This window comes from Lissotriton helveticus, chromosome 3_2 (genome assembly GCF_964261635.1).
Source record: "Lissotriton helveticus chromosome 3_2, aLisHel1.1, whole genome shotgun sequence".
Classification (NCBI taxonomy): domain Eukaryota; kingdom Metazoa; phylum Chordata; class Amphibia; order Caudata; family Salamandridae; genus Lissotriton; species Lissotriton helveticus.
The window spans coordinates 80,611,451-80,633,830 of record NC_136062.1 but is presented as its reverse complement, the minus strand read 5'-3'; the positions used below and the strand labels follow the sequence as shown (position 1 = coordinate 80,633,830).

Here is a 22,380-nt window from a genome sequence, read left to right as displayed (position 1 = left end):
CAAAGCCTCTTCCAGGTCAGGATTTCTTGTAAGAAGCTCCTCTTGAATCCTAGAGTCATTCGTGCACCTTACAATCTGGTCCCTCACCATAGAGTCTGGCAATGCCCCAAAATCACACGTAGCCGCTAAGCCCTTAAGAACAGCTACATAGTTTGTGACTTTCTCATCTTTCTTCTGGACCCTTTTATAGAACTTATGCCTTTCCAGCACAACATTGAGCTTCATTTTAAAATGTTCTTCTAATTTTATCAAGGTATAATCATAAACATTCACCCCTTCAACCTCTTCTTGTTCGTCATCTACTAACCTTCCTGAAATATCTTCAAACACCTTTCTTCCTTGTATTCCCAAATTGTGTAACAAAATATGTTGTTTCCTTACATTGTTATAATTAGCTCCCCCTATTGCAATGAGATACGATTTGAAAATCCCCACCCATCTCTTCCAAGGAATTTCCGGCTCTCCTAACTCATTCAGAAAAGGTGGGGGCTGGCTCATACCTGCACCTGCCATGGCCATACAGTTGAGGGCTAAAAATGCTTGCTTACAAACAAACTTCAATATCACAAATTGAGGAAGTAAGTGCACTACTGTAAATATGTATATGTTTTTTTTTTTTAATGAATAGGTACCCTCATGCATATGCTAGACACTGGAAGAATAACGATTACTGTCACTATCACCAGGCTTAAATATCCCTCAAGTCCCCTTTCTGTCTCCTTAGTTTTAGACAGCAAAGGAAATGGGCGGGAACTTCCTGAGGTGGGCGCCGTCGCTTTCCTTATACCTCACCGAGATAGGAAGCGCGAGCGCCGGTAATAGTTCTCTCTCACCAAGCTGACGCGGGAGGCTCGATGAGAAAACAAACGTTCCGCCTGCAATCTGCCTGGGAATGAGGGTGGAAGTCACTGCTCTGAACCGTCTCGCCTCACCAATTCAAATCGCGGCTTCTCTCCGCCTCGGGACACGACTGAGACGGGGTCTCATTAATCACTCCCACACACAGCTGTGGAACACGCCACTTGCGCAGTAAATTATTGGGACGCAGATGTCCACACGCCAAGCTGTGTCGAACGCCTCGGCTGGAGTCAGGCACTTCTCACAAGCAATTATCAAACGAAAAAAAGTCACTCCGCTCCTCTCAACTTGCTTTAAACAAACGATCGAACCTCAGATAAAGTAGTCGGGACCTCCTGCCAGCTCCGCCGCAAATCACCAGGATAACTGCATCCGTCCCGAAAACTGGATTCCTGCCCTTCAATCAATCAAGCTTCTGCTTTCGATCGCCATCTGGAGGAGGAACAGCTGAAGGGGCTCACTGAGAAAGCGCAGAGCAGAGGTTGGCGAGATCAGGTAAGAGAATAATTTTCCATAATATTCTCCCTCGCTTCACCCAGCAAAATTCACTCCAGGGAAGGTACACCGCGCTGACCCTGGCTCAGCACCTTGACCCTCGTCGCCATAAAGTGTAGTAAGCTGACACTACACAAAGTTAAAGTTATGGGTATTTATTAGTGATGAATATTCCGGTGTACCCAGCTGGGTCGCATTCAGGTAATCAACGTTCCAATGCTGCCTCCAGGTTGGCAGCAGAGGGTTAAACCAAGGGACAAGAAATGGGAGGGGGGGGGAAACGGGAAGTGAGGGAAAGGGTCAAGCTAAGTTACAACAGGCACCTTGAAGGTGCCCCTGAAATTCCTACCACTATCTTGTGTGCTGGCTGACTGGTATCACCTAGCCTGCCATAATATACATGTTTCTGACATCTTGCAGGTGGGAACCCACACTGTTTGAGAATAGAAACAATGCCTACTCCGGAGGAAGGTGTTCACACCTCCTCCAGCAGGATGGCTAGTCATTTACCATACCAAGGCAGGGACTACAAAGTCCCTGCGACCTTTTATATGCAACTTGGCTTCCCCCAGACCAGGGAGATGCCACCTCCTGCCCTGAGACCTATTTGGCACCAGGACAGGTAGGAAAATAGTTATGCAAGTAAGCGTGTTGCACCACCAGGGCAGGCACACCCCAAAAATGGTCTGCCTGATGTGCTCCATGAAAGAAGGATTCCACCATTTTGATTTTGGTGGAATTAGGAACTCTGGGACAGGGTTATGCCCACTTCCACACACAGAGGTCATATAGAGGGTTAAGTGATTCCCACGGGTAAGTAGGTAGTTCGCAACTCTCCTTAACCCCCCTAAATTTAGTATTTAGGTGGCACCTGACACCAGGAACTCAGGTTTGACTCACTCCAAAAGAAGGAGGACAAATAAGAGTCTAAGAACGCAAGAACCGAAGACTAGCTGTGGACCTTGGCAACAAACCCGGTCTGCCTACTCCTGTCCTGACAATCTCCAAGATCCGACTAGTCCTGCAACTGTGTACTGTGAATTGAACAGCAGCTTCCAACCTCCTGCCCAGCAACCTGTGCCTAAGGTCACAGGCACCTTATATAAGCTTCTATTGGAAGCTACATCTGTGCACTGATTGGTGGCTCTAGCTGGTATTGGATTAGGGTTAGTGTTCTTAATGGTTGATAATTTGAGGGTTCTGATTGGTTCCTGGGTCAGTGATTTTATTGGATGTAAGGTTTAGGGTTAGTGATCTAATTAGTGGATAGGTTTATGGTTTCCTATTGCTTCCTGGGGTTAGGGTTTTTATTGGACGTAGGGCTCAGGGTTTCATGCCTGATTGGCTGCAGGTCTGTGGCTAGGGCTAGGGTTTCTACTGGACATAGGGCTTATGGTTTTGTGTCTGATTGGCTGCTGGTACTAGGGCTGTGATAAGCTGCAAGAAGCTGGTGTCCTATTGGTTCTAGGGCTTAAGGCTAGTGTTGTGACTGGTTAGGGTTAGGGCTCGCATTGGCACCCTGACCTTAAATAGTTCTTGTAATCACCTGATTAAAAGAACTATTTAAGGGCAGAGTTCAGCACACCCACAACCAGATAAACACACTAACAGCACATATACCCTTATCTTTTACTAGAAAGCAAACCTAGACAAAGTTCACTGTCTAAGCACCCACTACAAAATGTGTGGTAGCTTGGATAGAAGGGTGTATAGGTGTGGTATACACCCATACACCCTTCTATCCACACATTTGCACAATCACTTACAAACAATATACAACTATATCCAATACCACTAACCAATCCACTCATCACTAACACAACCCAATTCCGCACCATACTTAACTATATCCCATCCAGACACACACTCCCTGCTCCAATTACTCCTAACAGATCCCTTTTTGTCACTAACAAACTTACACTCAGCATTCCATCTTTTCAGCCTCCAACACCCTCCTCTTCATTCTACCACAATAACACAACTGCACAACACTTACACTCCACAGAACCACACATTACCTCTTTCAGCAATTAAATCGAACATAAACACTCTTAAATCTAGTTCATCCCCTCTTACACACAACATACACTCTATTCACAAACACATCACCACCCTTTTTACCTTACAAGTTCCACTCACCAACAATACTTTACATACAAATCATTCTACGAAAACAAATACATCAGCACCCGCTTTCAATACTCCACAAAAACAAAACATAACACACAACAGCACAACAAAATCTCTCACGTACAACACCTATTAATACTTTATGTCACAAACTACAAACCTACACCAACTCCCACCTTCCAGACTACATAAATGATACACATCATAAACAAACTCCAATGCCAAGCTTTCTCTCTTTCCCACATGTAGGCTATTAAACTATCACACAAAATCGTATATGCAAAAGAGGACGTGGCCTTTACAGACCTCCACCTAGCAATGAAACATTCCCAGACACACTTCTAGACACAGTTCAAACCAGATAACACGACACTCCAACCTATGCATTCTGGGTAACCTCAACATTTGGTTTGACAAACCCAAAATGCCCCATCCAAAAACAATAATCACTGGCCTACATGCATTGGACCTCCATTGCATAATCCATAAACCCACACACACATGGCAGGACACATCCTAGATGAGATTTATGCAAATACAGAACTAGTTACCTTTGAAAAAATAACTCCACTCACATGGTCAGACCACCATTTGCTTGCTTTCCAACATAAAACAACACAAAGCAACACACCTAAAACCACCTTACAAGCATCCACCTACCGACTGTGGAACAAACTCAATTTGGAACACTTCGAAATACAGCTAAACCCAGTACAGATCTAGACACAATAAATTCTGGTAAAAAACTATATGAGTGGTTACAGGAAGCTTTTGATATCCCAATACCAGTAAAAATTACACAACAAAAGAAAACAGGCACCTTGGAGAAATACAGAGATAAAAGAGATAAAACAACAAATTAGAAAGCTGCAACGTGCCTGGCTCAAAACAAACACCAATCAAGACAAACTTCATCTACAGAAACTTAACAGATTATATAAGTCAGCTAACAAAAAAGCTGAGACAATTTACTATTAAGAAAGAATTGAAAATGCTAAATGTGCAAATTGCCAAGCAGGAGCTCATCCAGTTAGTCAAGAATTCGCAGACAAACTGGCAAATCATTACACGGCCAAACCAGAAACGTTGTACTCCTATTTAAAACAAAGAAAAAGCACCAGCCCTTTTCCACAACAAAAATTCATGGATACCCTAACCCAGCCTCTCCATTCCTCTTACCAAATGTCATAAGATCAATTTATGGACCTTATCAAAGGAAGCAGTCTGCCGGCAGCCCTTCTGACCTGTGTCCACCACAAACCTTCAAGAGAATTCTTCTAACAACCTCTGCTGCCACAGCAGTAACAAGAATCATCAACAATTCCTTAGCTATAGGAATATTACCAGAAGAACTAAAAAAAAAGTCATATATACACCCATTACTAAAGAAAACAAACCTAGACCCACTGAACCCAGACAACTACAGAGCGTTTACAAATGGATCTCTCCTGGGCAAACTGATAGAAAGAGCAGCGTTCACCCAGATGTCACAATTCACTGAAGATAATGCCATACTTTCAGACTACCAAGCAGGATTCCGTCCAAGAAGAGGCACAGAATCTGCTCTTGTTGCCATCTGGGATGATCTTAAGAACACAGTTGATCGCAATGGGATTGCCGCACTACTTCTCTTTGACCTCTCAGCTGGCTTTGACATGGTCTGATACCAAGACTCTACGAAGCCGGCATAGAGGGGACTGGTCTAGACTGGATCCCATCCTACCTTCACAATAGAACTAATGTCATCCATACCCCGTTCTTCTCTTCAAAACCACACTTCACAAATGCAGGGTTCCCTCAAGGCTCTATCATCTCACCCATGCATTTCAACATCTACATGTAGTCATTACCGGCACTGAACAATCAATTTCATCATGTGCTGTAACTATGCAGATGATACACAAATAATCCTTCAACTGGAATGCCCCAAAGACATTGGAAACTAGACAATTTTCAGTTGTCTCAGAGCCGTGGAGCCATCTCAAATTGAATGCTTCCAAAATGGAAATACTCATGTGTGGCAATTGGAAAAATTATGACCCACTCAGTATCAAAGGAAGTAAGAAACCTCGGAATGACCATGGACTGCAAGCTATCAATGAATGCCCAAGTGGACAAACGACACAAAATTGATGGACGGAATGCAGAACAAATCAAAACATTCACCTCCAGTCAAAAGATCTGGGTTAAATCCATCATTCTTTTGCTCACTGTGCCACCCCAGTTTAGACCTGACCATATGCAAATCAGTCTTGGCCCTGTGCTTCATGGGAACAGTCCAGCCCAAACTGCCAAGCCAGGTCCTCCCTGGACCAGAAACAAGCATCCTAGGACCAGTTTCGGGGTTTCACCCCTCTTCAGCCAGGATAGCTTGATTCCAGTGGCACAGTGAGCACAGGACCCACGTCTGGGCATACCTGGCGCACCTATGGCGAGAAAGCAAAAGACTCGCAATTGATGGACGGAATGCAGAGCAAATCAAAACATTCATCCCCAGTCAAGAGATCTAGGTTAAATCCATCATTCATTTGCTCACCATGCCACCCCAGTTTAGACCTGGCCATATGCAAATAAGTCTTGACATGGGAACAGTCCAGCAGGAACTGCCAAGCCAGGTCCTCCCTGAACCGGAAACAAGCCTCCTAGGACCGGTTTCGGTCAAGCTTTGTTACTATCAAAACTCTGCTAAGCATCTCCCCCACCTGGGATTTCCAAACAAGGTCCAGGCTACTATCTCTCTTGTTCTGTCTAAACTGGATTACGCCAACAGCCTCTACCACAGATCATCTTTAACAACTATGAATAGACTACAAAGGATTCACATAAAGCTGTATCTCCCCTGCCGTGAAAGGCCTGCATAGGTTACCGGTTGCCAGAACATCCAGATTCATGCTGCTTTGTATAAGCCACAAAGTGATACATGGAACAGGACACCTCTTCAACAGGAATAAAATCACAAAAAACATTCAGCAAAGGAAGCTCCGCTCTAGAGTGGCACCTCGCCTCAAAATCCCACTGTACATGGAAAAAAACATGGGTGGCACATCCTTCTCTGTTCAAGCAGCCAAACTATGCAACTATTTACCCCGAACATAAGATCCACGTATAACCACCTTATCTTCTGAAGACTACTCAAGAATTGGCTCTTCCCCACATAACCACCATACTTAAACATAAACGTACAGCATTTCCCTCTTTATATAAGCATTTATTTGGACTATAGATGTAGACCTACATATGTGTATTGCTTTCTATAAACATGTATAATAAATATGTTTCTAAAAACAGGTATTCGTTAGTTCTGCTTAAAAAATTTACATATTACTTACAAGTACATTATTCTGTGTTTAACATGTACATAAATGTTTGCATAAATATGTAAAATAAATCTTTTTATCATAACTATCTGCAATTGTTTCACTACTGAATTACAAAAATGAAAACAAATAAATTAATTTAAAGTACACCAACACTTGAAAGTCTCAAGTTTATTAAATGCAACTTTAAACTACATATATTACCTTCCATGTACTTCTGTATCTTTATATTTATTACTTTGCTTCTAATTCAGCATATCCAATGCACTACCCTATATCTCATCCTATATCACTCTCAATATATCCTCGATCCTCCACTCTGACTCCTCTCAAACCTCATTCTACTACTCTCTCCAATGCTTTATTCTATTTCTCACCATATACCACTCTCAATATATCCTCTACCTCAACTCAGAATGAAGTTTGATATGAGTCAACTACTCTTGCTAATGCGCTACCTTTTCCTCACCCTATACCTCTATCAATATATCCTCTAACTCCATTCTCTCATTCTTCCCAAACCCCATACCACTACTAAGATCCCCAAAATAACCCTTTCAAGACCCTTCTCTACGCTACCTCTCCTTGCATCATCTCATACCTCTTTTACTATTCAGATCTCCCAAACAAGCCTTCCTAAACACTTCCCTCCGACTCTCCCCCTTCCATCTACCCTTTACTCATCCCAAAACCCCCTCCTACTGCTATGAACTAAAAAACAAACACACTTTCTAGACCTTTCCCTCTCCTATTCCTCCACCAATCCTTTTCAATCCAAATAACAGACTAACATGTCCACAGCTCAAATTAGTTTCATATTTCCCTACACTAATTCACCACTAATCCTTTTTTTGTTTTCCGAAGTAGCATGCTACTCGCCTAAAAGCGCTTCAACACCTCATCAGGGTTAGCAAGCACTATAAAAATGCAAAACATTTCCCTCTTCTATCCTTCTCAATCCAAATAACAGACTAACATATCTACAGCTCAAATTAATTTTCACAATACTAAATCACCACTGATCCTTTATGGGTTACAGAGTAGCGTGCTATTTGCCGAAAAAGTGCTTTGACGCCGCGTCAAAGCACTTTTTCGGAAAATAGCACGCTAATCCATAACCCATAAAGGATTAGTGGTGAATTAGTATTGTGATAGCGCTACATAAATGCAGTTACAATACAATACAATCTTTCAAAAGCCTTGGATGGCTGCCAGCACTTCGTCAACTAGCCAGCATCTTCCATATGGAGGGTAACTTCCCTTCAGCCTGCAGGCCCCGACCGTGATGTCTGGTGCACCAATCTTCTGACCGCGGGCCCAATGACGCAGCAGTCACCCAGAAAGAGGTTAGCATACTCCAGGCGGTCAGATCCATCTCCCTGCCAAGTTTGGAGATACCAGGGCCTGACCTACACCAATACCCGAGGTATCAAAAACATCTAAACAGAACTGCATGTCCAGGGACTTCATAAGAGGCCAGCTCCGCGCCAGAAGTCATCTTGCTGTGCAACAAGAACCGTGGGAGCCTCAAACTTGATGACCCGCCAGACAAAACGCCTATGCACCGAGCCCCCCGTCCTAGATCATTGAAACAGATGGTGTCTCTGTAGCCCAGAGATCTCCAAGGGTGGAGCGCCTGGACACCCCAGGGCAGGTAAAACTGAACTCTTGGTGCCTTCTTGGACCTAGGCTCCTACTCACCTTAAGTCCAAAAGATCAATCCTGTAAGTCATTTGCATGTAACCCAATGCAGTTAATGCTTCTCCCATGGGGGAACCGTACCGAGTTTGAGGTTCATGCCTCAAATCTGGCAGCTTTCACTTTCTACTGTAAATTTTGATAACGTCTAAAGTACTTACCCGATTACAAAATTCCTGGTGTCTAGAATTCTATATTATTTTCTAAATTGGTCTTGAGTTTCTTCTTGAGAGTGTCTCATTTATTGACTCAGTGTGTACAACAAATGCTTAACACTACCCTCTGATAAGTCTAAACTCTGCTTGCCCACACTACCACAAAAGAGAGCATTTTGGATTAATAATTTAAGCCCAGTAAACCACTAAGGATACTCTGGACTTTCTACAAACTATACTTCATTTTGGTACACCACATAAAAGCCAGCTTCCTACAGATCACATTTCTAAAGTTTGTTGACTAATGCTGCTGTTTTTTCGACTCTGTTGTGCACTTTTTCTTCAAGCTCTACTAGCTGTGAATATAAACCGCATTTAAAGGTAAATACAGGTATAGCTTGATGAAACCAACTCCTACTACAGGGAAACTCCACATTATCCCAGTCCAGACATATTACTCAGTGGCAAAACTAGTAGTGGATTAAGTATCACTGGTTACAGAAAATATGGGGGCTAGTGTTTACCATTAAAATTAAGGAAAATATTTGTAAATCACTTCACACTTGCTAAGAATTCCTCAAGGTTTCAAACCATTATTCCATGGCTTGCCTGTGCCTCTAACGAAAGACCAGCAATACACAAATAAGTCTTTGCTTTAGCCCTAAAGAAGTAAGGCACTTCAAAATGGCTTTTCTACTTTACACAACTTTTGCTGGACATATTTTTGCCTTATTAGAGCCACTTGGTTAGGCGTAGTTAAAATTACTACGTGTGGTGAGCTGAAAAACTGGGCATACCCTTCTCCTATGAACGAGGCAGAGAAGGAAAGTTTTGAATAAATTAGTGGAGACCAGTTTAGATCACCTAGCTCCAGGAAGATTATTAAGCAGATGTAAGGAAAATGAAGCAGAATGAGTTGGTTAGCGGATAGAGATAATGAAATGAAATTGATGGCAAGATATGCTCAAGTAGGTGTACCAAAGACCCTGAACAGTTTACTGCTGTAGGCCGTTACAGCAATACCTAAGAACAACTGAGGTGTTGGGTAGGAAAGACAATAGGACAGGGAATTTGAAACAGAAAACATGACGATGAAAAGGAGGGAGGAGGAGGAGGCATAGTGGAAAACAGGAAGCAGGTTGTGATTTCATATGATGTACCCATTTTCCTGATCGGTGTCAAGCTAGCTACCTTCATCTCCTTCAGTCTTATTTATACCAAACATCAAATGACTGATGAAGCAGTAACGACAAAAGGAAGGAGGAGAAAGAAATAAGAGCCAAAAATGGAAACATAAAAAAAAATCGTTAACCATGATGGGTATCAAGGTGGTATAGAAAATAGGTTGTTGTGAGTGAAAGGAAAGAATGGCTATTAAGTGTGGTGGTGGAAAAGACAACAAAAAGGGTGGGTGTAAGAGAACATTAATGGCAGTTTCTAGCATGGCTAGACAAGCCACACATTGCTCCACGGGCATCAGTAAAGGATAAGAATTATTAAAATCTAGTGGAATGCTGGGAAAGAGAGAAAGTGGTCTAGGGCAATAGTGCTGGATTGATTATTTTTCAAACTACATCGGATACCACTCCTAAACATGGAAGTGTGCAAGGGTTGCAAATGTCACCTCACAATCAAAAGGCAGGAGCTTAAAACTAGAATTGGCTGTGATACAGATTTAAATATCTCACAGCTTAAACTAATAATGTAATAACTTGGTTCCAAAAGTGAAATATGCCTCACAAATCCTTTGACAACTAACTTGTTTTTTCTATCTATTATTTACTTCAGTTTTTCAAAGAGGTGCTGCTCTAGAGCTTTATCCTTTCCATGGTCTATAGACCTCTCCATACCTTTTACCACATAGCGTTATATTTATTGAATAATTTTTGATGCTGAGGGTGTCTATCATGTTCCTACATCATTATGACACCAGACGAGTGAAAAATGATGGTACATTTTTTGCTCTAACGTAAAAGAACATGGGTAACATGCTCCTCAACAACAACCCAATTTGTAGGAGCAGACCATGTCCCCTTTAATAGGTTGATAACTCTACAAACATCCGGTAAGAACAAGTTCACAGGCAACTAATGGCATGTCCGATTTTAAACGCCTTCAAAATGAAATGATCAAGGCAGTGAGGTTGAGAATCACCTAAACGAATAGCAGCAAGTAAAACTTACTCATGAAATGTGTTACCAATAAAAAGATGTAAACTGCAACATTTAATGACTTACCTGAAAGTTAATTTGGTCTTAAACACGGCTTGGCCCTGGAGACCAGTTCCCTGTCTTATAAACAGATGGTTGTGGTCCCCCTGGAGCGGTGCTTTGTAAACATCAAAGACTTCATTACCCAAATGTAATGACATGCTATGGAAAGAAAGAAAAAATCAATCAGCGGGCAATATTCTACACCTATTCGGTATGTTATCATTCTTGACATTTTCATGACCTACAAGACATAAGAACAGATAAAGATCACTGATGTTACTCCAAAGCTTGGCTGTTAAATATATACTTTAATTGCTGACCTTTTTGTAGTTACTGGTGTTATTATTCCTAACCAGATCCTTTTTAACACTATCTTTCAGTAGGATAATTGGTCTGGAGCGCAGTATCACATAGTGTCATGAGCTTTACCGGCCTGTACACTCATGGGCAACTTAGCATTAGGTACTAGTTCTACAGTAGTAGATGTCTGCCTGAGATCCCTTGACGCTCTTGTCAAAAGTGAATAAGCACTTAAGGCATGGCTGAGTGGAGGAGATGTAGGGTGAAGCAGAACAAGGCACAAATATCAGTGTTGCAATAACACGTGAACATCCAATCAGAGTGGGAAGTAAAGACACGCCCCTAATTTTCTCAACCGCATCTATATTCTACAGACATTAAAAACATGAATGCTTCTTTGTTACCTATGTGAAGTTCGTTTAGGCATGTCTACTGAAAAAAACTACTGAATGTACTTAAAATTTGTAAATTAATAGTTAAAGTACGTATAAATATTTAGAGTGCACGAATAATAGAAAGTGAACAATGAAACGTTATTGCAACATAATAGAGTAGTAAACCTAGGCAACTGCCTAAAGTCATCACACACAGATGTGCTAGAGCATCACGAGTTAAGATTGCAGCCTTCAAGGGATGACCCAAGGTTTGAGTGGCAGGATGAGAAAATCCTGCCTTATTCTTCCACTGAAATTTTCTTCTAAACAGAGCTACAAGGTTTTAAGAGACTAGACAGTCTGGGGCCTGCGTGAGGTCACAGCAAAAGAGCTGGCTCCATTGGTGCCCTGGACAGTGTTGTGGTGGGCACCGGCGACTAAGCCTACTGGAGATCAGTAGGCCTGACTGTCAGAAGAAGGAATGGCACTGATGTAGTCTGGCTCTTAGACAGAGGATATCACGAAGCGGTAGGACTCTAGAGCCATCAGCAGGTCTGGAGGGCACAAGGGTAATGGGGTAGCAATTCAGTGGGGAGTGCTGTGAGGGGTGCCTGCTTGGTCCTGAGCGCTCTAGCTTGTGTGCGGGCCAGCTGGTAGAAATCTTGAAGGTGTAGTACGGAAGCTAGGTCATTCATAAACTGTTGAATATCTATTATATATTCATTCCTCTGAACGTGGACAGAGGTGAATTATTAACTGCACACAATACAAAGATTGAGGCAACTGTCTGTTATTTATTTGGCAGGCTGTGGTGAGCTGGCTCTATATATGGTGGACCAAAATGAGGTACATTGAGTAAAGAGTCCAGGAAACACCTTAGTGGTTTACAGAGGCAAACATGATAACACTAAATGTTCTTTTGCGGTAGTGAGGGCAAGCTGTTTTAGGCTTATTAAAGGGGAGTGCTAAGCATTTGTGGTACTCACAGAGGCAATAAAAGAGATCACTCTCAAGAATAAATCCGGGACAAATTAAAAAAAAGAACTTGTTTTTATATACATTTTGATACCAATATATGAATTCTGACAGGTAAGTAAATAGTTCTCTTTAACACGTCTTTATGCCGCAATGGGAGTAAAGTCATATGTTGCATACAGTTATTTGGGTACAGTTTCTAGTGATCTCCTTTGGGATTTAAGGTCGTAGGGGGCCAAAGTCTAAAGTACCACCAAAAGTTTGTTACCTGTCCCGGGGTGTCCAGGCGCAGAAGTGCTGGTCGGGTTGGCAGCTGTGTGCACTATGCCTTTGGAAAGAATGGGGCTACCTAAAAACAGGCTGCAGAGGGGTGTTGTCGGACAGGTCTGGGAGCTCCCAGTGGAGGGCTCGGGTCACAAGTATCCTGGGGACAAGAGGGCACTGCCAGTTCATTGGTACCCAAGCGCTTGTGTGCAGATTGGAAAGTTCAGTTGGGCTCTGTGCGTCCTAGGGCCTTGCGGTAGTAGGTCTTTACCGGTTGAGGGTGCAAAATCAGGACAGCTGGGCCACTCTGGAAGTGGTTCTCTGCAGTGATGACGTCCCTCGACGGCTGCACGGTCTTGGTGCAGTGTGAGTCCGGATTGGACTCTCTCAGACTTTCTTTGTTGCAAGGGGTCCAGTACCCCAGGTAATGGTCCTGTGCGACTCCGGTTGGTCATGTGTCCTCTCACTTGGTGTGGGACCGATCTGACCCTCAGGAGCATAGGATCCACTTCCTGGGAGGCTGTTGCATCAGGCAGGCCGGAGAGTGGCAACTCGGTAAACCGTTCTTTGCGTATTCGGTGCTTGCAGAGCGAAGGGGAGTAGAACCTCTACTCAAATGGAGATTGTTGGCTATTTGTGGAGGGCTGGCAGTCTTCCGAGGTCCTTGGAAGCTGATCAGCTGCCGAACGAATTGCGGGTAGTGATTCTCGAGATGTTGTTGGCAGGCAAGGCTTGGTGCCAAAAGTCCATAACAGTCTTCAGTTCCCGCTTTCCTTGCAAACATTTTGTCTTCTTTCTTGATCCATCGAATTATAGTTCCTGGTCTCAGGGGTGCCACCTAAATGCTCAATTTAGGGGTGTTACCGAGTGTTACAGGTAGTAGCCCATGGACTACTTACCTTTAGGGTGTCTACACCCTCTATATGACCACGTCCTGGTAAGTGGACATAAACCTGACCTAGAGAGCCTAATTCAACCAAAACTAAGGTGGTGGAATTCTTTAAGTCGCGTCCACATCAGGTAGCCCATCTTTTTTCTTTGTAAACTATTTTTATTAGTTTGTCATATTATAATGCATCACATGGTACATCATAGTAAACTGTATTTCAGAGTTTACATTCATGAATATCAGCAGGAGTTAATGATTCATTATTCATTAACAGTTCTTAATAACATCTTTAACTTCAGACCCCAGCAGTAAAGCCAGCCTTTCGGATGTCTGTATGGCTGTACTAATCTCTATTATATGTGATTTGTCCCTCTGATTTCAGCATGCACCTACCTCTGCCATGAATCAGAATGTTCAGCTTCCTCCCCTACTCTACATGTGACTACGAGGGGGGGCCTGAGGAGAGTATGGGCACATGCCCTCTTGCATGTACGTCCCTGGTGTCAGTCAACTGCCTAGTCTTTTGATGGCGTATCAGGCTGAAGCTACAGCTCTCTTAGCATGTTCTCTCGGAACCCCGCTATAGAAATTCTTCGTAACCCCCCCCCCCCGACCTCTTTTCGCGCAGTACCACTGCCTCAGCCCAACCCATTTCAAAGTTGCTGCCAGCCAGTGCCCCTCGTTCAGGAGAGTGTGTGTCTTCCAGTGCATTGCTACTAAGCAGTGCACAATAGCAATACTAGGTCTATGAACCGAGTAGTTACCTTTTGGGATTTCCTTTTCTTCTATAGAGGCCAAGCTTTACCCCTTTAATGTGTGTAGGTATGTGCGACCTGTCAGTGTTGCTAGTGTGTCTGTAACCATAATGTAGCCGCTGTTGGGCAATCCCAGAACATGTGTATCAAATCTGCATTGGGCGTGTGGCATCTGGGGCATAGGTGGGAAGCCTGAAACATTCTAGAGAGGCTGTCCGGTGTCAGGTAAGCCCTGTGCAGTAGGTTATGTTGGTTACATTAGAACTTAGCATTGCAGGACAATTTCCGTGGATACAGTGTGGCCCTTCTTTGGGAGTCAAGTCCCGGCCTAGGTCTCTTTCCCAACTATTGTGTGTCGCTAGTAGTGACTCAGTCGTTGTGTGCGCTAGCATCTTCGTAAACCAGGTAATCAGGCGTCGGCTATATCCCATGATGTGTAAAGGTGGACAAGGGGATGTTGCTCCAGTTCAAACTCAGTGATATAGTTCCATAGACAGCCTATCACATCTACCAATCTGCCATAGGTCTGGAAATGTCCTGCCGGCAAGTCATATTCCTCCTGTAATTGATTGAAGGCTATGAGAGCTCTATCCCGAAACAAAGCTCCAAGAGTACCGCTCCGCCGTCCGACCATGTCGCCAGGCAATCCCACCCGGAATGGTGTGATGGAACTAATCCGTATAGCCAGAGAATAGTGTACCAGGCACGTCATAAAGCAGATACTCCTGCAAAAACTCTCACACGGAAAACAAACCAGATTATTGGCCACACGGGCCATCCCTGACCCTGGGAGTGGTGCCTCTCCTTTCATTGTCTATGCTCTGGCCACTGATAGTCTGCCTACCTCATTGGTTTATCGGCCTGCCAACCACCTCACCGGCTTCTAAAGTTGTGCTGCTAGGTAAGAATATTCAAACTTTGGCACTCCCAGGCCTCCTCTATCCTCCTCTATCCACTGTCAGTTGCAGCTTGTGCACTGCCACACACCTATTCTCCTTGTTCCATATAAACACTCCCAACATCGCAGGTAAGGCATGAAAAGTGGATCGTAGGATTGACACCGGAATGTTATGAAAGAAATATAGAAGCCGAGGGAGCAGCATCATCTTTGAGAGAGATATATGTCCCTTTACTGTAAGTGGCAGAGTACTCCAGAATGTCATCTGTGGACGGAGAAAGATACAAGGTTCCCACCTTACCACATGATCTCCTGCTGTTATTTCCTGTGAGAGACAGTTGTCCAGAGTGGGAAATCGCAGGATTTTGCCCAGTTAACACTAAGTCGATGCCCTCCTAAAATCTTCAGGTATACCCGCAGTATCAGGGATCCCCATGCAAATGTCACGTATATACAAGAGGACATCGTCCGCATACATAGAGACTATGTGCATTTCATCATTTATTTGGATGCTACATGCCTCTCCCCTCTGGCGGAGCCGTTCAGCCAAAGGCTCCACTGCCAGAGCAAATAATGTCGGTGGGAGGGGACAGCCCTGACGGGTGCCTCTACTTACCGGTATCGGAGGCGAGATAAGCTGGCCCGTTTTCACTCAGACTGTGGGTGCTGTGTAAAAAAGCCTGATCAGCACTTGCAATCTCCCTGTTATGCCCAACTTAGTAGGTGGGGAGAAAAGGTAGTGCCAATAGGCGGTGTCAAGTGCTTTTTCTAAGTTTAATGCCAGACAGGCAGCAAATGGCCACCGTGTTGAGGCTTGCTCCATCACTAGATATAGGCTAAGTGTGGTGGACCTATCAGGGATAAAGCTGTTCTAATCAGAATGTACCAGACAGGGCGTATGTTCCATCATACTGCTAATGCACAAGTTACTACTTGTGTACCGATATATCTGTAAGAGACATTAGTTAGTGATAAGTTCCTTACCTTAGAATATCCCCAGGCGTCAGACTGGATCCGGAAAACTTTTGCGTAGCAATACCCCTGCGCGCTGGCAAGCGTCGTCCGCGGCTCCGCGTCCTTCGTCGGCGTCGTTAACGCCGGAATGACGTCGGAGTACTTAGACGCCGCCCATGCGCGCTGACATCAGTTCTGATACACAGCTTTTCCGCGCCAGATACGCAGAGCCATGATAGAACCAATACTGGTGCCATGAAACTAGGGCCCTGAAAGGGGATGACCTTAACCCTAGATATCGGTTCGCAGAACGGGGAGGATGGGTGGGTCGGTAAGGAATCTATCACTAACTAATGTCTCTTACAGATATATCGTTACACAAGTGGTAACTTGTGCATCTGAAAGAGACACGTTAGTGATAGATTCCTTACCTTAGAATAGATACCCCAGCAATACCAACCCCGGTGGTGGGTCTGCGAACCAATAATCACACCAGAAAGTCCTGGAGGACGGAACGGCCAAAGAAGCCATCCCTCCGGACTTGGCTGTCCAGGTAATAGTGTCGTGCAAACGTGTGCAGCGAGGCCCACGTAGCTGCCTGGCAAATGTCCTGCAAGGGCACTCCTCGGCCGAGGGCAGTGATAGTCGCCGTGGCCCGGGTGGAATGAGCCCTCAATCCAACAGGGGGCTCCTTTTTAGCCAAGGAGTAACACGCCTGGATACACAAGATGATCCACCGAGAAATGGTCCGCTTGTGCACCGCCTTCCTCTTCTTAGCGCCCACGTAACCAACAAAGAGTTGGTCATCCACCCGGAACTGGCATGTGCGATCCGGATAGTAAGAGAGCGTACGTTTTGGTTCCAGACGGTGGAGCCTCTCTTCCTCTTTCGAGGGATGCGGAGGCAGAAAGAAGGTGGGCAAGGTAATGGACTGCCCGATGTGGAAGGCCGTGACAACCTTGGGCAGGAAAGAGGGTCTTGTCCGCAACACAACCTTGTCCGGATGGACAGAGAGGAAAGGAGGTGTGGAAGAAAGAGCCTGGAGCTCACTCACTCTCCTGGCAGAGGTGATGGCAACCAGGAAAGCAGTCTTCAGAGTAAGAAGACGGAGAGGACAGTTATGGAGCGGCTCAAAGGGAGCACACATTAGGTAAGTAAGAACAAGTTTCAAGTCCCACTGGGGCATCACGAAAGGAACAGGAGGAAACATGTGTGTGATGCCCTTCATAAACCTATTTACAATTGGGGACTTGAACAAGGAAGGCTGATCAGGTAGCCTTAAGAAGGCGGAAAGGGCAGAAAGGTACCCCCAAATGGCCTCAACTGTCGCCGCTCAATCTCCAAGCTTGTAGGTGGAGACTGGACAGGTTCGGGTGGAGGACCATCCCCTGCTGCTGCGACAGAAGGTCCTCCCGAAGAGGCAGACGAATCGGGGGATCGACTGACATGCTGAGTAGCTTGGGATACCAGTATCTTCGTGCCCAGTCCGGAGCCACAAGGATAACCTGGGTCCGGTCGCGCCTGATCTTCTTCAGCACTCTGGGCAGAAGTGGTATAGGCCTAAAGGCGTACGATAGACCGCAACTCCACTCACGACGAAAAGCGTCTCCAAGCGAGTGCCGCCTAGGAAATTCCAACGCGCAGAACTGATGACATTGCGCGTTCTCTTCTGTGGCAAATAGATCTAACCAAGGCTCTCCCCACTGCTGAAAGAGACCTTGCGCCACGTCCGAGTTCAGACGCCATTCGTGATCCATCATGCATCGACGGCTGAGTTCGTCCGTCCTGGCATTCAGAGAACCTGCCAGGTGTTGAACCACCAGGGTAACGCCCTGATGTTCCAGCCACTGCCAGAGGCGCCGAGCCTCCTGGCATAGGGTCCACGACCCCACCCCGTCCTGTTTGTTGCAGTACCACATGGCGGTGGTGTTGTCCGTGAACACCTGCACTACACTCCCCCGGACAGAGGGGAGGAATGCCTTCAGTGCAAGTCGGATCGCCCGCAGCTCCAGAAGGTTGATGTGGAGCCGGGACTCAGCCGGAGACCAGAGGCCTCTGATCTCCGCCTCTCCCATGTGGCCCCCCCCAGCCCAGGAGGGACGCGTCCGTCACAACCACGTGCTCCGGGTGGGGTAGGGAGAGGGATCTGCCACTGACCCAATCGCGGTCCGTGAACCACCACTGCAACTGTCTTGCAGTGCCCTCCGAGATCAAGGCATGATCGGACAAGTTGCCCTGATGCTGGGCCCACTGAAACTTCAGGTCCCACTGCAGAGCCCGCATCCGCCACCGGGCGTGATGCACCAGAAGGATGCAGGAGGCCATCAGCCCCAGAAGCCGCAGCGTCAACCTGACCGAGACTCGGGATAAAGGCTGAAAGATCGGAATCAGAGCCTGAATATCCCGAACCCGCTGTTCGGGAGGATAAACCCGGAACTGCGCCGTGTCTAGAACCGCCCCGATGAAGAGGAGCTTCTGAGAGGGACACAGGTGTGACTTCGGCACGTTGATGGAGAACCCCAGCAAGTGCAGGAGGTCGGCCGTAGTCTGGAGGTGGCTGACGACTGTCTGGGGCGAGCCCGCCTTCAACAACCAGTCGTCGAGGTAGGGGAAGACTGACACCCCTAACCTGCGCAGATGAGCTGCGACCACCGCCATCACTTTCGTGAACACCCGTGGGGCGCTGGTAAGGCCGAAGGGGAGCACGCTTAACTGAAAGTGCTCGTGGCCTACCGTGAACCGCAGGTAACGCCGGTGGGCCGGCAGGACGGGGATGTGAAAATAAGCGTCCTGCAAGTCCAACGCTACCATCCAGTCTCCAGGGTCCAGGGCAGCTAAGACCTGAGCCAAAGTCAGCATCTTGAACTTCTCCTTCCGGAGGAAGCCATTGACGTTCCGTAGGTCCAAGATAGGGCGTAGGCCCCCTTTGCCCTTCTTGGGTACCAGAAAGTAGTGGGAGTAACAACCACACCCTACTTCTGGCCCGGGAACGCGCTCGATGGCCCCCTTGGCCAAGAGGGCCGTGACTTCCTCTTGCAGAAGTTGCAAGTAATCCCCCGACACGCGGTGGCATTGCGGTGGCATGGCTGGAGGGGTCGCCTCGAAGGGGAGGGATTAGCCCCTTCGGACGATTTGCAGCATCCACCTGTCCGACGTGACAGTGCGCCAGTGGAAGAGGTGATGGCGAACCCTGCCCCCCACTGGCGTCACATGCGCCTGAAAGCACGGACTAGGAAGGTTTTGAGGCAGGTGCTGCGGGGGAAGGTGTGGACTGGCCTCGCCGTGGTCCCCGACCGCAGCCACGGCGGTTTCCACGGCCGCCACCGCGCTGTTGAACATTCTGCGGTGCGTGGCTGGCAGCACGTGTGGGGGAGCCCCTTCCGTGGCCATGAAAGGAGCGAAAGGCACCCGATTGCAGGCGTGGGGCCGAGAGGCCCAAGGACTTGGCTGTAGCCCTGGAGTCCTTAAAACGCTCAAGCGCATGGTCTGCCTTGTCACCAAAGAGGCGATGGCCATCGAACGGCATGTCCAGAAGAGTGGCCTGGACATCGGCCGAAAAGTTGGCGGACCTCAACCAGGCGTGGCGTCGAACCGCCACCGTCGTTGCCATCGCCCTGCCCAGTGAGTCCGTGGTATCCAGCCCACACCGGATGGAATATCGCGCTGCATCTCGGCCCTCCGCAAGGGCTTGGGCGAGTTTTGCCCGGACCTCCTCCGGACATTGTGGCAGCACGTCCGCGACCGTGTCCCACAGGGTGTGGGTGTGGCGGCCCAAGAGGCATGCAGTATTGACAGACCGCAGTCTTAAACTCAGGGACGAAAACACTTTCTTCCCGAATTGTTCATATCTCTTGGATTCCCGATCGGGCAGAGCCGCCGGGAATGCGGTCTGGGAAGTGGAGGCCTGGATGACCAGGCTCTCGGGGGTGGGATGGGTGGAAAAAAAGCAAGGGTCGCCCGGGGCCGGGCGGTAGCGTCTGGCCACGTTCCTATCCACAGGCGGACCTGTGGCGGGCTTGGACCAAGTGCCCACAAGAACGTCACACAAGGCCTCATTAAACGGCAGCAGAGGCTCAGTGGAGCTTGCCTGCTGTTTAAGGACCTCAGTGAGGAGGTTAGTTCTCACGGACGCGACGGGGAGCTCAAGGTGTAAGGCCTCGGCCGCCCGCGTCAACACTACGCTGTAAGCAGCCCCCTGCTCCGTAGCCACGATGGGAGGGGAGACAAATCCTGTGACAAGTCCACTGGCCTCCCCAAGCTCAGGAGTAGCAAAGATACTTCATCTAGTGTTGTATCCTCACAATATTGTGAAGAGCTCGCTACCTACTTTGTGGCAAAGGTCCACAAAATCTACCAATCCTTTCCTCATGTGGTCCCCAATATCATCCCCTTAGTGGTGAGAGATGAGTCGTGCCCTATACTATCTGATATCCCGACTATTTCGGAGAAGGACCTGATTCGACTGAGTGGCAAAATAAAATCTGGTTCTCCGGTTGACCCTATGAGGCCACCTCAATTTATGGACTCCTTGTCACTGCTCCAGCGGTCGATCTGTCAAATTTTGAACCTTTCCTTCACAAGGGCTATCGTGCCAGCTGCTTGGAAGGAGGCCTGGGTGTCTCCTATTATTAAAAAGCCTACGCTAGACCCCTCAAAACCTGAGAATTTTAGACCAATTTCCCTCCTCCCTTGGGTGGCAAAGATAGCCGAAGCCCATTAATAACATCCTATCCCAATTCCTGAACCCTAACAACTTTCTGGACCCATCCCAGAATGGTTTTCGACCAGGCCATAGTAAGGAAACTGCCCTGCTTGCCACCACTGAACATCTGCGGGCGGCTTTGGATGCCGGTCAAAGTGCAGCGCTAAACCTGTTGGACCTCAGCGCTGCCTTTGATACGGTATCACACGCTATCCTTCTCTATCGTCTGGAGGAAGCAGGAGTGACTGGGAGAGCGCTGGAGTGGTTTAGGTCTCTCTTAACTGATAGATCTTTTCGGGTGTCGGCCCCTGCGTTTCTGTCACAATCCCATTCCATCGGACAGGGGGTTCCACAGGGCTCAGCATTAAGCCCCTCTCTGTTCAATCTGTATGTACAGCCTTTGGCTGCTGTTGCTAAAAGATGGGATCTAACGATGGTGTCCTATGCGGACGATACCCAGCTGGTTATCACCTTAGCTGAGGGATCATCGGGAGCAGCCACCAGATTCAGAGAGGGGATGACAGCTGTGGCACAATGGATGACAGAGAATTGTCTACAGCTCAACGCGAGTAAGACCGAGGTTTTGGTGGCCGGAAAGAATGCCACTCTTTGGAACGAGAACTGGTGGCCAGCTTCCCTTGGCCCTATGCCATCGCCTAAATCGGCGATAAAAAATCCTGGGGTCTGGATGGATTCCACTCTTAGCTTCCAGACCCATACTAAGAGAGTTGCAGCCACCTGTGTTGGCCTACTTAGGGGCCTTAAACCGCTTCTGAAATTCTTCGATCCGGCAGTACGGCAACTTATTGTGCAGTCCACAATACTATCTCGCCTGGACTACGCTAGCTCCTTGCTTCTAGGAGCAAACAAAGCAAAGATTCAGTGACTGCAACGAGTTCAGAACTCTGCTGCCAGAGCGCTAGTGAGTCTCCCTCGCCACTGCTCAGTTGCGGCTACGATTCAAGGACTTCATTGGCTTCGGGTCGACAGGCGAATTCAGTTTAAAACCCTTTGCATGTCGTTCAAAATCCTGAAGTCCAATAGCCCTAAGCTACTCTGTGGTCTGCTGAGTCCATATGTGCCACAGCGAACACTGCGCTCCTGCGGACAGCACTTGGCGAATGTGCCACGCTTTACTCGTGTTAGGGCTGGCGGATCCTCGTTTAGGTACTTAGCTGCTAAATTGTGGAATTCCTTGCCATTACACCTCCGGGTCATGGATGACCTGCTGGCCTTTCGGAAGGCTATTAAAACTTTTCTGTTCTCATCTGTATAGGACTTACTGTCACACCCGTGCAGCTCTCTCTGGAAAAGGTTGGGATTTAGGTCTGACCGCGCCGGGAGGCCCCTTTGCTGGTGCAGCTGTGCGCTCTAGAAATCATTTAACATAACATAACATAACA

The 22,380-nt window shown here is 46.9% G+C and overlaps 1 protein-coding gene across 1 annotated transcript in view; it reads right to left on the bottom strand.

Annotated features, from left to right (window-relative positions):
- The window catches only part of LEO1 (LEO1 component of Paf1/RNA polymerase II complex), a 215,090-nt gene that overhangs the window by 52,669 nt on the left and 140,041 nt on the right, over positions 1 to 22,380 (bottom strand). The window contains exon 8 of the mRNA XM_078684833.1: positions 10,891 to 11,025. Within this exon, the coding sequence (XP_078540959.1) occupies positions 10,891 to 11,025 (135 nt within the window). The remainder of the gene's footprint in view (positions 1 to 10,890; positions 11,026 to 22,380) is intronic.